Genomic DNA, 16,042 nt, shown 5'->3' on the forward strand with positions numbered 1-16,042 from the left:
AAACACTTAGAAATCATCTTTGCAGGCAATGCTCAGGACATAATGAGGACAGCTGTCTCACCGTGCTGGGGCCAGAAAGCAAAGGTGGGAGGTGGAGAGGGGGAGGGCCAGACACTGCAGGCATGTGTCTTCCCGAATCAAGGCATGGTTTTCACATAAAATGTGTCTGTAAATCATATTGGAATATCGTGACACATATCTAGAAGAACAGAGGAGGGGATTGGCATTTTCAAAAAGGAAGAGTAATGTCTAGTGCTGTATTCACATGCAGCTAATGTGGAGCTCTTTGAAGAATAGACAGAAATCGAGAATAGGAGTGGATAAGCCTACAGGTCCTGTGCTAAATCAGCGTGTCGTATCTGAGAAAGCAGGAGGAGGTATACGGCAGTGGGATTGAGGTGGACCATTCAGAAATGGTGCTGGAAAGATTGAATAGCTATTTGGCATATAATTGACATTTTCAGCTCCTCGTACATTAGGATAAATTGCAGGCACATGAAAGAGTTCTATTTCCAAGCATCCAACATAAAAACTAGAATATGGATGGACTCCACAGGATACAAAGTTGTCTCTTCAATTATGGAAAGAAACAATGTAGAGAAAGACAGGGCTAGAAATACTCCCTACGTCAACACTTACCCCGCAGGGTCTAGGTGTTCTGCAGTTAGAAGGTGTTGATTTTCCAGAGTTTGCTGTGTGTTCGGGGATCAGGGGCTCTGGATTCTTCCCCCCACCCCCGTGTTGTCAGGATTCTCTGTCGCATTTCTGCATCTCACTTCACGGTGCCAGCCGATGGCATCGGACCCTTAGATCATTTCCAGCTCTGACAATTCTTGGATTCTCAGCCAGCTGATGAGTAGTGGATTTGGGAGCCCTTGAAAAGTTAGGAGGACTCATCAGAGGGACACAAGTGCTTAATCACATTCAGCTTCTGGTGACAGTGCTTGTTTTCTTTGGTTGTGGGAGATAACGTGCGGTCCCCAGGTGTCATTAGCAGGTGGCTGTGGGCAGACTCTGTCTGCCTGGCAGAGTTGCCGGGGAGATTAGAAATCATCATCATCACCATCATCATCGTCATCATCATCATCATCCCTCCTACGAAGGGCCTGGCTCTCGTAGGCGCTTAACAAATGTCAAATTTAGCGCGGGACGCGACCAAATTCTTTCAACTGTAAGTGTTTCTAAACTGGCCTCTCTAACTGTCTTTGACTTTAGTCATTAAAGAAGAAGCTAATCAGAGTGGGATGGCAGAAGATCTGTGCAAGATAGGATCAGAGAGATCCCTCGTGCTGGACAGACTAGCAAGTAACGTCGCCAAACGTAAGAGCTCTATGCCTCAGAAATTTGTTGGTAAGAGTCCAATGTTTGCTGTCTCTTAAAAAAACAACTACGCGGGTGCTTTAGACTCGGGTGGCCATTAGCTGAGAGTAGGAGAAAGAAAAAGCATCTCATTTTTTTTAAAAAGCAAACATCGGCAGGCTTACCATGTCTTAAATATTTTGGATTTTGTTCTAATAGACTTCTTGCACATAAGAAGTCTTATCCGGGCAATTTTTCCTAGATGTGGGCTTACAGAGTCCTGGGCACCCAGGAGATCTGCCTGTGGACACCTGTGTGCTTCCAGGGGTGGCCAGGTCAGTGTGCTCAGGGCCGAGAACATGGGCCCAGCCTGGCTGGGGGAGATCCCCACACAGCCGATTCACCTGCTGCCTGAGCACCCCTGCTGAGCTGCAGATGCTCAGAAGTTCATAATGCCCCCTGCATGAGCTACCTTGAATCGCACAGCAACTGGCCCCTGAGAAGTACCCAGGGAAGAGGGAGCACAGCCACGATCGCTGTGCTCACCATGGAATCTCTGCCCGTGCCAGGTGCTTTGAGGGATAAAGGGAAGAGCAAGGTGGCCCTTTCCTCTAGGAGCTCGCGGTCCAGTGTAGATGGTAGACAGATACACCAGCAGCCCTCATCAGGCCACACACTGCAAGTGCAGGAAGAATGATACCTAGTTAGCTCAGTGTAAGAGTGGAAATGCCCTGGGCTTGGGTCCCAACCTGAGGGTGTCAGCACACAGCCACGTGTTAATGCTATCTACCTGGGTGACATTACTTGACCTCTCCAAGACTTGGTTCCATTCTTTATGTACCTCACAGGGCTCTGTGAACATAAATTAACATCAAGGATGTGAGAACGTTTAGAAACCCTTAGTGTAAAGGTCAACTATTATCAATAGGATAACGTGGAAAGAGAACACTGGGGGAAAGGTCATGTGCAGGAAAGAGGACCACGGGGGAGGGTCATGGTCAGGAAAGAGGACCATGGGGGAGGGTCATTGTCAGAAGAGAGGACCATGGGGGAGGGTCATTGTCAGAAGAGAGGACCGTGGGGGAGGGTCATGGTCAGGAAAGATGATGATTAGTGAAAGTTTCATGAAGCTGATAGTGACCTTGACAGGGGACTAGGATTTCAGCACATTATTAATAGTGGAAGAAAGGGACAGGATTCTAAACAGACATAAAAGTACAGGGAAATGGTGACGCCTGTTGTAGGGGATGGGGCGGGGAGGAGACATGTGGGACCTGACCTCGGAGCAGGGAGTGTTCCAGGCTAATTCATGTGCCCTCAGGGAAGCAAGAAAAGTTAAGTCCCAGTAAGCTCTAGCCACAGAATCAATGGCCTTTGAATGCCAAGGTGGGAAATGTCTCCTTACCTCAGGAGGCAGGAAAAAGCACTGGCATATTTTTGATGGGAGCCACCTGTTAAAAAACCAGACCACAGGTACCAGAATTTGACTGGAAAAGGAGAGGGCCAGTGGTGGCGGGGAAGGAGGAGGAAACGGAGCAGAGAGCAGAGGGGTTTGGTGACGGGCGTGGGGGTCAGGGCAGGGACTGGGGGGTGGAAGCCGTGAGTTAGGTGGTGGTGGAGAGGAGGATGCCATTTACAGAAATGGTAAAGCCAGTTTCTGGAAAAAGATAGAGTTCTGGTTTTGATCTGCTCATCTTCAAGGGCTTTCCGGTATAGAGGCCACATGGGAGCCTGGAAAATGTGTGTTGGGAGAGCGTGGGTCTAGAATGGTGCTAATGGTTAATGGGGCCTGGGGTTCCAGAGGACAGATGGGACAGCAGGAAGGGGGGAGGACCAAGGAGAGGCCAAGTTCTTGGGGCTCCAGCCTCCGTCTTGCACTTACGCCTCCATTTGATTAGATTTGAGAAGCTAGCCACAGCCTGGGGTGGGAGAGTTGGGGGAAAGAAGGATCCAGTTTAAAACACTTTTGCAAGCCACTGGCTGGAGACGCCCTGTGGGGAGTCACCCACATAAATGTGCGCTCTTAGACTGTGGGAATGAGGGAGACCCTGCATTTCCTGAGCAGAGTGGGAACAAGGTCCTGAGCACAGAATAGGCTGTTGGGATGGGATTTCAAGTCGCAGTGGTCTAGGTGAGAACACAGCGCTCACAGGCGGTGCGCAGAGGGCGGGGCTCGGGGCGCAGTGGGTGGGGTGCGGTGCACAGTGGGCGGGCTCAGGGCACAGTGGGCGGGGTGCGGTGCACAGTGGGCGGGGCTCAGGGCACAGCGGGCGGGGCTCAGGGCACAGTGGGCGGGGCTCGGGGCGCAGTGGCCAAGGTGCGGTGTGCAGTGGGCGGGGCTCAGGGCACAGTGGGCGGGGTGCGGTGCACAGTGGGCGGGGCTCGGGGCGCAGTGGCCAAGGTGCGGTGCACAGTGGGCGGGGCTCAGGGCACAGTGGGCGGGGTGCGGTGCACAGTGGGCGGGGCTCGGGGCGCAGTGGCCAAGGTGCGGTGCACAGTGGGCGGGGCTCAGGGCACAGTGGGCGGGGTGCGGTGCACAGTGGGCGGGGCTCGGGGCGCAGTGGCCAAGGTGCGGTGCACAGTGGGCGGGCTCAGGGCACAGTGGGCGGGGTGCGGTGCACAGTGGGCGGGGCTCGGGGCGCAGTGGCCAAGGTGCGGTGCGCAGTGGGCAGTGGTCAGCAGGTGGCAGGTGACGCAGAGGACAGTTGCCGGGTAACCAGGAGGGGAGATGGAGCAAAGACCCAATAGCAAGTGTGCCGAGGTTATTAGTGGTCACTGATTTTGGGAAGCTGGGCACAACTTCTCTTTCACGTTGGGAAATTGGACAAGTCCTGCTGAGGACTTTTTTCAATGAAACTTTGCAGCCCATATTAGCTTTTGGAGGCTTCCAACCAAATGAGACTACCTGTGAACCTCTCCTGTAGCCACCTGGGAGGAGGCCACGAGTTAGGTATTGTCTTCAGATTTAGATGCTTCTGTGTTTAAACAAACAAACAAAACAAAACAAAACAAAACACCACACGTCTAATCAAGCCAAGCCAAGGTTAGAAAGAAGTCCCCGGGGGAGAGGGGGGCACAGGAGAAGTGTGATGGGTACAGTAGGATGAGGACAGCGGCATGGAGATTGGAACAAAGGGCTCAGGAACAGCTGTGTATTCTGTTAGGTGTTTTCCCAAGAGTTTGGTGATTGATAAGTTATTTCTAAAACAACGCCTCTTTCTACCCCCAAATGCCTAGCTTGTCCTCACTTCAATGTGATGGGATTTCAGTCAACCACTCCTGACTTGTCACAGCTTCTCCATCGTTAAAATAAAAAAATAAAAAAAAAAAGGAAGGAAGGGAGGGTGGAAAGAAAGAAAGAAGGAGGGAAGGAAGGAAGGAAAGAAGGAAGGAAGGACGGAAGGAAAGAAGGGGAAAAGATGGATCTCTTAAGGTCCCTCTTAACTTCTAGATGCTGACTTTATCCTATATATAAATTCAGAAAGTGTGTAGGAATGCAACTGTTATCAAACATGATCATACACACAGGTGGAGCCGTTGAAAGAGCTCCAGGTCTGCATTCAAGAGACCTGAGTTCAGGTCCAGCTCCAGCTATGATTGGCTGGTGACCTTGAGCACGTCACTGGACTCAGTGTCCCCATCTGTGAAATGGGTGTGATGCCTCCTGCCCTGCATCCTTCCCAGGGCTATTCTGAAGATCAAAAGGGAGAATGGGTGTGGCACTGCTCTCAACTTGAGAAAGCACCTTAAAAATGAAAGGTGACATTATTTTCCTGTGGTATATTACTCAGAATGGCCTATAATTTTGCTTAATTGATACATGGTCTATGATTAAAATTTTTACCTTGCACGTTGGCATGACTGTAAGTAAGTATTGATTCTGCCAGCAACATTCCTCACCAATTATGTCATCAAAGATCTCATCCTCGAGATCATCAGATAGAGGTCAACAGGATCAGTGAAGCCCAACAGAAAGGGGATAATAATGTTACATAGCAACATTACTCATTGTTCTTAGTCTGCTGGGCAATTGCGGGGAGAAAGTGTTGTTTCTTGTTGTTGTTGTTGTTAGAGAGAGAGAAGGGGAGGGGCAGAGGGAGAGGGGGAGAGAGAATCTCAAGCAGACTCCACACTGAGCACAGAGCTGGATGTGGGGCTCGATCTCACAACCCTGAGATCATGACCTGCACTGAAATCAAGAGTTGGATGCTTAACCGACTGAGCCACCCAAGTGCCCTGAGAAAGCTTTTTAAATACAAAAGAGGAGAAAGGAGAAAATAACAATGATTAATATTCCTGCTATCCATTATAATTATCTTGGTGTAGTTTCTTTTTTTTTAAAAGAAAAACACTACTCTGTTGCATTATTAAAATGACACATGGTTAATATAAGGAATTTTAATGGAAAGATGATTGTTTTAGAATTACCCAAAAACCCCAACATCCAGAAATTGCCAATATTAAGAGTAGCTGAGCATTATTCTAAGTATCTTTCTATCCATATATACGTATGTGAGGGGCTAGTATGATGAACAGGTGGATTGACAGACAGGTGTGAAATAAATACTTCTGTAAAGATTCTATCATATTACAGATGCTATTTCAAAATGAAAGTATCACTTTTATAGCTGTCTTAAATTTAAGAGGTGAACAAAAAAACAAGTAAAACTGGAGGCATGGCTGATCTTCAAGTAAATATTTTCTCACAAAAAGATATTATTTTTAAAGGATTTTTCTAAGATTAGAAAGATGTACTGCATTATTTAAAACATGAAGACCTTCAAATCAATGTTTTAATCCATTTGTTTCCATTTAGGCAGTATCTACTGACTTGTAGCTTTGGGAAATAAGGACATGATTTTATTCCCCTGTCTTCCGTTATATTATTTTTACATCGTCCTGCTTCCTAATATTCACATTCTATTTCATAATCTTAATTCTCCCAGAAATCTAGCTACTTATTGTTAACTCTATATTTAAGTAGATTCAAGGCTCAGACTCAGTCCTTTTACTGCTATTTCTATTTATTTTGATTATTCTCTTAACTGATTGGACTTAACATTAAAGGTGCTATAGGGGGCCTCTGGGTGGCTCAGTCAGTTAAGCATCTTCCTTTGGCTCAGGTTATGATCTCAGGGTCCTGGGATCGAGCCCCGTGTTGGGCTCTGCACTCAGCGAGGAGCCTGCTTCTCCCTCTGCCACTCCCCCTGCTTGTGCTCTCTCACTCTCTCTAACAAATAAAGAAATTCTTAAAGAAAAAAAAAAAAAAGGTGCTATAGGTGTTCTAGTTCCACGGTTGTTTTGTGTTCAAGGATGTCTACCTGTTGCCTTTCTATCTTGACAGAGTGTGTGGTGCCATGATGGCATTGCTTGTTGAATGTTGCCATGCAGATGTCTAAGGCCAATCTGATATTTTTTTCTGCAAGGTGATTTCCATTTTCTTCCTGAATGCTTGAAGAGTTCTTTCTGTAACCTTAGAGTTAAATAGCCTCACAGGATGTGTCTTGGTATTTTGTATTCTGAATAAAAATTTCCTGCCATTTTAATTTGGGGAATCCCTTTTTTTCCTCTCTATTTCTGAGAAATTCTCTTCCTTATAGAGACATCTTTGGTTCCATCTTTGTGATCTCTGTCAGGGATACCAGTTGTCCTTGTGTTGGATAGTTTGTCTTCCATATCTGTTAGCATTTCCTTAAGTTAATTTTTTTGTCTTTTTTCACATTCATTCACACTTATTATCTTGTGTTTTTCCTCTATGTCAATCATTTCATTTTTAGTAGCTTATGTTCTATTACTCAATGCTTCTAAATCCATGGATTCATTCTGTAATAAAACTGTTTGGGACCTCATTTTGTTTCCTGAGATCTGACATCTTCTCTCATCGCATTCTGTTGTTTTACCATGCTATCTTTCAGTACTTTTTTTTATGGAGTCCATGTCACAAAGTAATTATGAGATATTTTCTCTATTCCTTGAGTTAAGCTTTTTTCCTAGGATGGGCTCATTGGTCTGTTTTACTTCCTTTCCTCCCTTGTATTGCTAGAAAATATTTTCACCATAATCATGACATTTCTTTTCATCTTGCTATTCTACTTGGGCTGATATAGCCTGATTGACGTTTTGACATTCTTCCCACTGTATGTGAGACTTTTTTTTTTTTTCCCTGTGAGAGCTATCGACTTTTCTAAATCCTGAAAGAATGCCAAGGATGGGGTGGAGGGGGTAGTTCAGGTGAGGCAAAGTGCAGTCTTTGTTAAAAGACTTTCTCTTTGCTCTCTCTCCCATCCTGAGATTTGTTTAAATGTCCTAAACCAGTTATCACTGTACCTGGTTAGAGAGTGCTTCCCAGCCCCACAGGGGGACACCAGGGGCTTCAGGCTGCCCCCCCCCCATAGAGGACCCGACTCCTGTCAGGAGAGCCCACTTCACTGCTCACCTGTCCAGTGCCACCTGGTTCTTGCTAGCAGAGGTTTTCACTGCTTTTTGGTCAGAAGTGGAAGAAGATGCTTATTTGAAATGGTTCTCTACAGATATGAGGATATTAGGGAGAATGCTGAGGATTTTGTTGACTCATACTTAAGGTTTTTTAGAAGTCAGATCAGCAGACACCCTTTTCTGTATGTCTTAGGACAGAATTGTCTTTCCTTGGTCCTTGATTTTTTTTTTTTTTTAACTATTTCATTAGAATGCGTTCTTTTATTTAGTTGATTGCCAAAGTGAATGGTGTGGGTTTTTTTTTTCTCAGTTTGTGGAGTATTAGGGAAGGGAAATTCTGTGGGTAGTTTCAATATGCCACAGTAATCTGCAATATATGGATTTTTTCTTCTGTCCATTTGTTGTTGAGACCAAGTTTTAAAAACAATGGATTTTAATGGTTGCTTGGAAAACCAGAGAATCATGACTTTGAGAAGAAGCAGGATGATGAGATGGGAAAGCACCATTTTTGGTGGGGCTATAAACACTTTGATACATACCTAAATCAGCCTCAGTATCTGTGCCTCATCTTGTCCCTACCAGGGTCCCTACAAACCTTCTGTTCTGGGGTTAGAGCAAAAAAGATATTTAGCACCTCAACACAAAAATGAGGAAAACTATGTGGTGTTAGTAATGCTATTGAATTACTTCTTTGAACTTTTAAGGGAGAGAAACACCACCTCTGTGTTCCCTGCCACCCACCTCATGGAGAGATTCCATCCATATGTTCCGCTTCTGAAGAGGGTGTGACTGGTCACCAGCCAGTTTTCCTTTCTATAATCTGAGGATCACACTGTTCCGCTATCAGGGCATGTGCCCCTCCTGACCACCAGTAGATTAGAATGAATGCAGGCTGAGCCATTTCGTGATAAATCTCCTCTGCAAGCAAGAAATGAGGTCTAAAGATACTTTAGAGTATGATGGGTCTGATCCCTGAACAATTATCAGTGGTCAGAAACATTTTTCTAAAAGAATTAATTCATAAGTTTTGAACTACCAGGGAGTTTGTCCTCCTGTTGCTAAGAGCTAGCAGGAGACCTTGAGGTCAGGTGTCAGTGTGGGGGGTGTGGGGACTCCTTCTCCCCTTGCTTTTCCCTTGCTGCTCCCAGTGTGGGACACAAGCCCCACTCGCCTGGCTGACTCTTCTAGGTCAGAAGCCCGTGTGACACAAGCTTTTCTTCATCAGACTTCACAGCCTGAGACCTGCTGTTTGTGCAGCCCTGTTCATACTGAACCTATAACCAGTATTCCGAGAAGGTGCATCTTGATGCAAATGTTTACTCAGAAGCCAGAGCTGGTCTCAGGGTTCACCATTCCCAGGGAGCAACAAGCTTGCCTACTGCTGCAAACTCTGCTCTTAGACCAGAAGTTTCTTGAGGTGAAGCTCGTGAGCTGAGAGTCCTCAGCAGTGGTTCATTGAGCGCCGTTCAATTTTTGGAAAGATCGGATGAATGGCACACCTTCTCCCCTGAGCTTCCTTGGTTTGCCCCCAGCCTCCCCGCACATACCTCTGTGGCACATGGCCCCTGAGCATCTTTTTACTCTCAGAGCCCAAAGTCAGCTTTCGATAAACCTTCCAGTTGTATCTTTTGATTAAATTTTATTCTGAGTATTAAAGTTCTGAATTTGAAATTCCATCATGTAATACTATTTTTTTTATTTATTTAAGAGAGAGAGAGAGAGGGATTGCATGCAGGGGTGGAGAGGCAGAGGGAAAGGGAGAGGGAGAGAGAGAATCCCAAGCAGGCTCCACACCCACCGTGGAGCTCAATCCCACGACCCTGGGCTCCTGACCTGAGCCAAAATCAAGAGTCAGACGCTCAATGGACTGATCACCCAGGCGCCCCCCATCTAATACTATTTTAAATAAGTATATTGCATACTATCATGAGTAATTGTATACTAATGTACTTTAATTAAGTTTATGAGAAGTTCACTAGTTACTGGAAATCACTTAGAAGGCTCTATTGAAAATACATCATTTAAATATTAATCTTAAATTAAATATAGTAGTGTTCTATTATACCGTCCAGAGGAAAAGACACAGGTGGTGGGTGAGTATTTAGTTGGAAGGTGTGCTGTTTATATTGACCCACCCTGACTCTGGTTCACGGATTCATTTGTCCGGTCAATTCTGTGTAAGTGCAGACTCCGGGCAGGTCCCTGTGCTAGGTGACCATAGGCAGAGATATCTCCACCTTCCCCATTTGGGAGGTGTTTGTGTGGCGTGTCTGCCGGAGCACTGGGACAGCCTGAGGTGGGGATGCCCCCCCCCGCACCCGTGTAGACTTCAGCTGTCGCTGTCATGCGCAGAGCTACTGCGACCTCACTGACTGTCACCTGCCCCCCCCCCCACAGGGGACAAGTGCCTGTCGGACATGCCCTATGACAACAGTGCCAGCTACGAGAAAGAGAATGAGATGATGCAGACCCACGTGATGGACCAAGCCATCAACAATGCCATCAGCTACCTGGGGGCCGAGTCCCTGCGCCCGCTGGTGCAGACGCCCCCCGGCAGCTCGGAGGTGGTGCCCGTCATCAACCCCATGTACCAGCTCCACAAGCCCCACGCGGAGGGGCCCCCGCGGTCCAACCACTCAGCCCAGGACAGCGCCGTGGAGAACCTGCTGCTGCTTTCCAAAGCCAAGTCGGTGTCCTCCGAGCGGGAGGCGTCCCCAAGCAACAGCTGCCAAGACTCGACGGACACGGAGAGCAATAACGAGGAGCAGCGGAGCAGCCTCATCTACCTGACCAACCACATCAACCCGCACGCCCGCAATGGCCTGTCCATCAAGGAGGAGCACCCCGCCTACGACGTGCTGCGGGCGGCCTCCGAGAGCTCCCAGGACGCCTTCCGGGTGATCGGCACGAGCGGGGAGCCCATGAAGGTGTACAAGTGCGAACACTGCCGGGTGCTCTTCCTGGACCACGTCATGTACACCATCCACATGGGCTGCCACGGCTTCCGCGATCCGTTCGAGTGCAACATGTGCGGCTACCACAGCCAGGACCGGTACGAGTTCTCGTCCCACATCACGCGGGGCGAGCACCGCTTCCACATGAGCTAAGCCGGCCGAGCGAGGCACGCGGGGCCCCGGGCCCTCCCCTCCTGCCAGGAGCCCCGGACTGGACCCGAACGTTGTGCTTTGATTTCTAGGTGGTTTTGCGTTTCGTTTGGGTTTGTTTTTTTTTTTTTTTTTTTTTTTTTAAGTCGGTCGTTTGGCTGGGGTTTGATTTGCTTTTGAAAACAAGATTTGTATTGTTAGATGCAGGGTTACATGGGGAGTCCCCCGCCCGCCCCCCCCAAACTGCTATGTTACTAGATGTGCTCAGAGACTGCTCGCCGAAATCCCCGTCCCCTGGTGCTTCCTAGAATTCCCCCCCTCTAAAGAAGTGCTCATTTTCAGAGAAAGTTTCCTGAAAACAGGTCAGAGCCTGGGAAGGAATGAGCTGGTTTCTGGGCTGAGCATCCACCACCCCAGACCCAGTGAGCACAGCCCCTGGGTCAGCCTGGGAGGTGCCCCCCAAACACAGCAGGGCCGAGAAACCCAAGCCACAGCTTCTGACCGCGTGCATCTAGGTCTGGAAGGCTGCAGTTTATAAAAGGTGTGATTATAGATAAGTCACAGCCCGCACTAACAGTACCTTGTTGGAGAAACGGACTCCCCGGGCAAAGGGCGTGGGGAGGGGTCAGAGGACCTGGTGGTCTCCATCTCAGTTTCCAAACCACTGTAGCAGTGCTCAGCCTTCTCCAGCTTGCCGGCAGGTGGAAGGAACCCCCAACTCCACACTCCCGGAGGCCGATCTGGAGACCTCTGTCCTCTGCCTTCTCGAGTCTGTGCCTCTCACGGCCCAGAGTCTGGCACTGCAGTTTTGACATCCATCCTGAAATGCCGACCTTAATTCCTTTGAACCTCTCAAATGGTAACATTCCTCAGAAACCAAGACTTTATTCCAAATTCCACACTCCTTCCTTCCCTGGCTGGTTCCACCGACAGCCAGAAGCCTGTTTCCCCTCAGAGGCCCAACCTAGACCCCATTTCAATGACGTCACTGTTTTGTTTGTTGGTACATTTCGTTCCCCGCCCTCACTCTACATTATTCGTGTCTTAAAATCCATAAAGGAAGCGTGCAGAATGATCAGTCATTTTCAGAGCAAGGAACTATGACGAGCAAAGCCAAGGACCTGTTCCTAGCACGCAGAACCTACCTGCTAGAAACTAAACTTTGCAACAGTCTGAAACTCTCCCCAGAAGGACAGAGCAGCCCCTATGTGCCCACCCATATATAGGAGCCATCCTTTCTCACTGGGGGGGCTTGGAACGTGCAGAGCGACAGCATAACCTGCCAGCGAGGTCTGCCGGGAAAGAGGCAGATGGTGCTGGAAGTAGAACCTTCCTCAGGCACGCTGCCGGGAACCCCCCTGAGATGTTTGGTGACTCCAGGCCCCACTGGAAGGGGTAGCCCTCAAGGTTAATCCTATCATTAAGGATAATAATCCCAACCACCTAGGCAAGGAAGAGCGTACCATTTCCAATGTTTACGTGTTTTTGCCAAAACTGAACCAATGTGAACATGAAAAAAAAAAAAAAACAGAAGAAAAATTGTCCATAAGCACCTCTGCATGCATTCTAAATCTGGGTTTCTTAGTCATGGTGCTCTTGACATTTGGGGCTGGATAATTCTTTGGGGTGGGGGATTCCCCTGCGCCTTGCAGAATATTTAACATCATCCCTGGTCACTACCCAGTAGATGCCAGTAGCAGCCTCATTCGACAACCAAAAATCTCCCCAGCTGTTGCCAAATGTCCCCTGGGGAGCAAGTCACCCCAAGTTGAGAACCACTGCTCAACTTCTAAACCAGTCAAAGGTCCGGGAAGCCTCCCAAAGAGCCAAGGCACTGTCCCCATCGGGAGTCTAGCTCCTGACCCGCATTCCTTTGTCTTCACTGTAAATCCTATAAGTGAATGAGTACTTTTCATTCTTCAGAAGCAAATCTTCTCATGAATTTTGTTGAAAGGACGGAGTCCACACATGTCGTACTTGAGGCGCGGGTTGCTTTGCTTATGGAACGGTATGGTGTTTTGAAACTGGAAACATAGTCACAGTGATTGAGACTCGGGCACACGGATGCACTGAGTCGGGTAGAGACAGATAGGGCGGCTGACAGCAGTAATTCCACACACAGTCACAGAGAAAGCCACGCTTCAGCCATATGAACATGCTCAAGGTGAAAGACTTCAGAGACTTCCAGTTTGCCGGCCAGTTGAACCTGCCCTGTTCTTTTCCATCCATCCCACACAGCCAGTCGGTTGAAAGGAGTTACTTTTCCCCACCCCGTGGCTTCAAACAAAGCTTAACCCAGAACTGTAAATAGTGGCCACAGATGTTCTTTCCTAAAACGCTCCCCATCCCCTCCCCCCCTCCACTGCCTTTTCCAGCCAATGTAACCATCTATTTACACACCTTTTCTTGTGGTTTTATATTGTAACACCATTTTTCTTTGAGATTATTGTGCTTAAGGTAAGGTCCCATAGAATGGCAACAAGTAATTAAATTATGTTAGAAAGGTGGTCCTATTCTGTACCAAAAGCTGTTAACGTTTTCTCTTCTAGCTGGTTAAAGTAGGATTTTGCATGACTTCACCCCCTTTTTGTTCTGTGGTCTGTTCTGTTGTTGGATGGCGTGAGTGTGTGTCTTGGGAACCGCTGTGTCCTGAAGGGTACCTAGGCTTTATGCACTCGTCTTTAAAATGAACACCGGAGACAGGAGGGTCACTAGTCGTGGGTCCATGTGTTGATCGCAGTAAGAAATTGCTGCCCCGCCCCGCCCGACCCCGTCACTGAGCTTCCCTCGACAGAAAGCCTGGACACATGCTCCTTACCTAGGTGCCTTCTGTGACGTGGACCCGAGAGCACGGGCTGTCCTATCGGAAGAATCACTAAAAAGATTTGCACTGTCATTGCTTTGTCACCAAAGGGCGTATCCCAGCACCAGTCACTTCAGAGACCAGCATGTTCCATTTCCAATCGAGAATCCTCCACATAAAGAAATCTTAGAATCTTCATTGAAAAAGGAAGCTACTGTTATGGAGATGTGAGTTTGGGGTTTTTTTTGGGGGGGGGGTGTGTTTCTTTCTATTTTTGTGGGTTTTTTTTTTCTTGTTTTGATTTCCATGTAGCTCTTGTCAGTGTGGTATTCTTGCCAAAACAGAAGTGGGATGAGATGGACTTGCAGAGACAAATCATGAAGCAAATGTATTTCTCTTTACCTGCACTTCTTGAGTTTCAGCAATAAGGAAGGATCAACTCTACTTAAAATCCAGATAGCTTTCATTCAGTTCAGTGTGTTGTGTTGTTGTTTTTTTTTTTTAACTTTAAAATGAACCACAGTCAGATCTATTTAAGGTGTATAGGCATCAGAAGAAAGAAGCACATCCACCCGTGGGTATGGTCGCATTCACTGTGAACAGATGTAACCAGGTATTAATATGCAATATTGTCTCAAATACTTTCTAATACACTTTTTTACAATGTTGTCCGTGGGGATCGTCAAGGTACAATTTGCTTGTATCCCGGTGCAGCTTTAGGTCTTCGTCCGCCATTCTGGAAAATACGTGTACAGGATTGTAAATGAGAAAATGCCCTTGTATTTCCCATCGGCCTTCTCTGGTGATGTTAAATTATTTCTGTTTAGCTGTGAACAAGGGGTAGTGTACCCCTGGAGGAATAGAGGATCCTTTTGTACACATTTGGAAATGCTTCTTCTGTAGTGATAGAACAAATAAATGCAACAAATCCTTTGTCTGTCCCGTCCCGTGAAGTCCGGGGCCCTGCGGCGCAGCCACCTGGTGCAGACTCCTCCCCCCCCCCCCCCAGCGGAGGTGGGCGGGCCTTGGGGGCGGCTGAGCCGCAGTTGGGAACCACGTGAGCGTGGGCATCAGACGTGTTTGTAGCGCTCAGCTAGGCACACTGACCGCCTCCCGTCCCCAGCTGCACTGGGCTTGGGGTGCTGAGTCTCGGCCTTTGACTTCAAAATGTGGATTTGAGGCAGGTAGAGGTGGTGAGCATCGATCAGTGCACCCCATGCTCTTTACAGCCCGCTGCATAATGCCATGGGAGGCGAGTCCATGGCTGGGGGGCGCGGGAGACAGTGGCTGACCACAGTGGCCACCTGTCAGGGTCCTGACCCTGCAAAACTGCACACTTAGGTCAGGGCCGGGCAGTGCCAGACGGCTCATCTCCCTTTTGGAGAGAGAGCCAGACATCAGATGGGTTCAGACCTAGTGAACGAGATGGGGTAACCAGGTCTGTGTGGTGCAACATTTGATCCGAGCAAGGTGAGACTCCAGTTAAATAAACGGTCCTACTCTTTCCCCATCAGCCCCTTCCTGCCATCAATTCCCAAAGGAGACTTTCAAAACCAGCCCTGGACAAGGCAGCATCTTTTGAGGGAGTGTTCAGCCTCCTTAGGTGAGCTCACTGCTGGAGCGTGTTGCTCAGATTGATGTGACCGGATGCCCATTTAGAAATCCGGTCCACCATTTTACAGCTGTCCCTTGTTATTTCACAGGGGTCATAGATCCAGAGAATAACGAACATGTACACTTACTTACAGATAAGCCGAGCCCAGCCTAAGGGGAAAAAAGTCACTCAAAAGGATACGTTTGATGGTGAGAGTGAGGAACGTGTTTGTGTGCATCCTGGCAGCTCACGTCCTTATGAAGCTTAATAAATTAAACTTGACGGAATGGAGAGGAAAGCTGGTGCTGATCCCTCCCAGACATCCCCGCTCTCAGCTGCACACGTTGGAGGCTCATCCTGGAGGCCCAGATGTGGCCAGTAGGTGAGAGGGAGGTTTCAAATCTCGATTCCAAGAGCCACCGGTAGGACGAGAGACTCCATTTCTTGGTTTTCATTATCCTTTATTCTCAGCACATCTTTCTGACACTGAACCTTTAGTGTCCCTGCGCCTTCCCTGGTCCCTGCGCACTGCGAGTCAGCGCTGCCTCCACTCGATGGGCCCAAATGATGAGACCCACTCTGGGAAGGCTGACCCAGAGCGGGTGCCCCCTTTGTGGGGTGGCAGTGAGGTGTGCCTGGTGGGCCCCAGGAGGACAGCACCGGATTCCAGGTGGGATGCAGCAAGGTGCAAAGAGTTGGCAGCGGGTGCAAAGGACCCAGAAGAGGCTGAGTGGAAGTGATGCATTCCTGATGCCCTGCCACTGTTCCCAGCCCACCCGGAGCAGCCTCTGAGCGCCCCCACCCTCT

At 48.3% G+C, this 16,042-nt stretch overlaps 1 protein-coding gene across 8 annotated transcripts in view; it reads left to right on the forward strand.

Moving 5' to 3' along the window:
* Window positions 1-14,574, forward strand: part of IKZF1 (IKAROS family zinc finger 1) — a 97,844-nt gene extending 83,270 nt beyond the window's left edge. For 5 of the 8 annotated variants that reach the window (XM_078059918.1, XM_078059924.1, XM_078059921.1 and 2 more), the window contains 2 exons: window positions 1,216-1,350; window positions 10,132-14,574. In XM_078059918.1, the coding sequence (XP_077916044.1) occupies window positions 1,216-1,350; window positions 10,132-10,841 (845 nt within the window). In that variant the 3' untranslated portion in view covers window positions 10,842-14,574. The remainder of the gene's footprint in view (window positions 1-1,215; window positions 1,351-10,131) is intronic. The other 3 variants (XM_078059922.1, XM_078059919.1, XM_078059920.1) reach the window with 2 other exon arrangements.
* Window positions 14,575-16,042: the final 1,468 nt, after the last annotated feature.

This window comes from Halichoerus grypus, chromosome 12, assembly GCF_964656455.1.
Source record: "Halichoerus grypus chromosome 12, mHalGry1.hap1.1, whole genome shotgun sequence".
Classification (NCBI taxonomy): Eukaryota; Metazoa; Chordata; class Mammalia; order Carnivora; family Phocidae; genus Halichoerus; species Halichoerus grypus.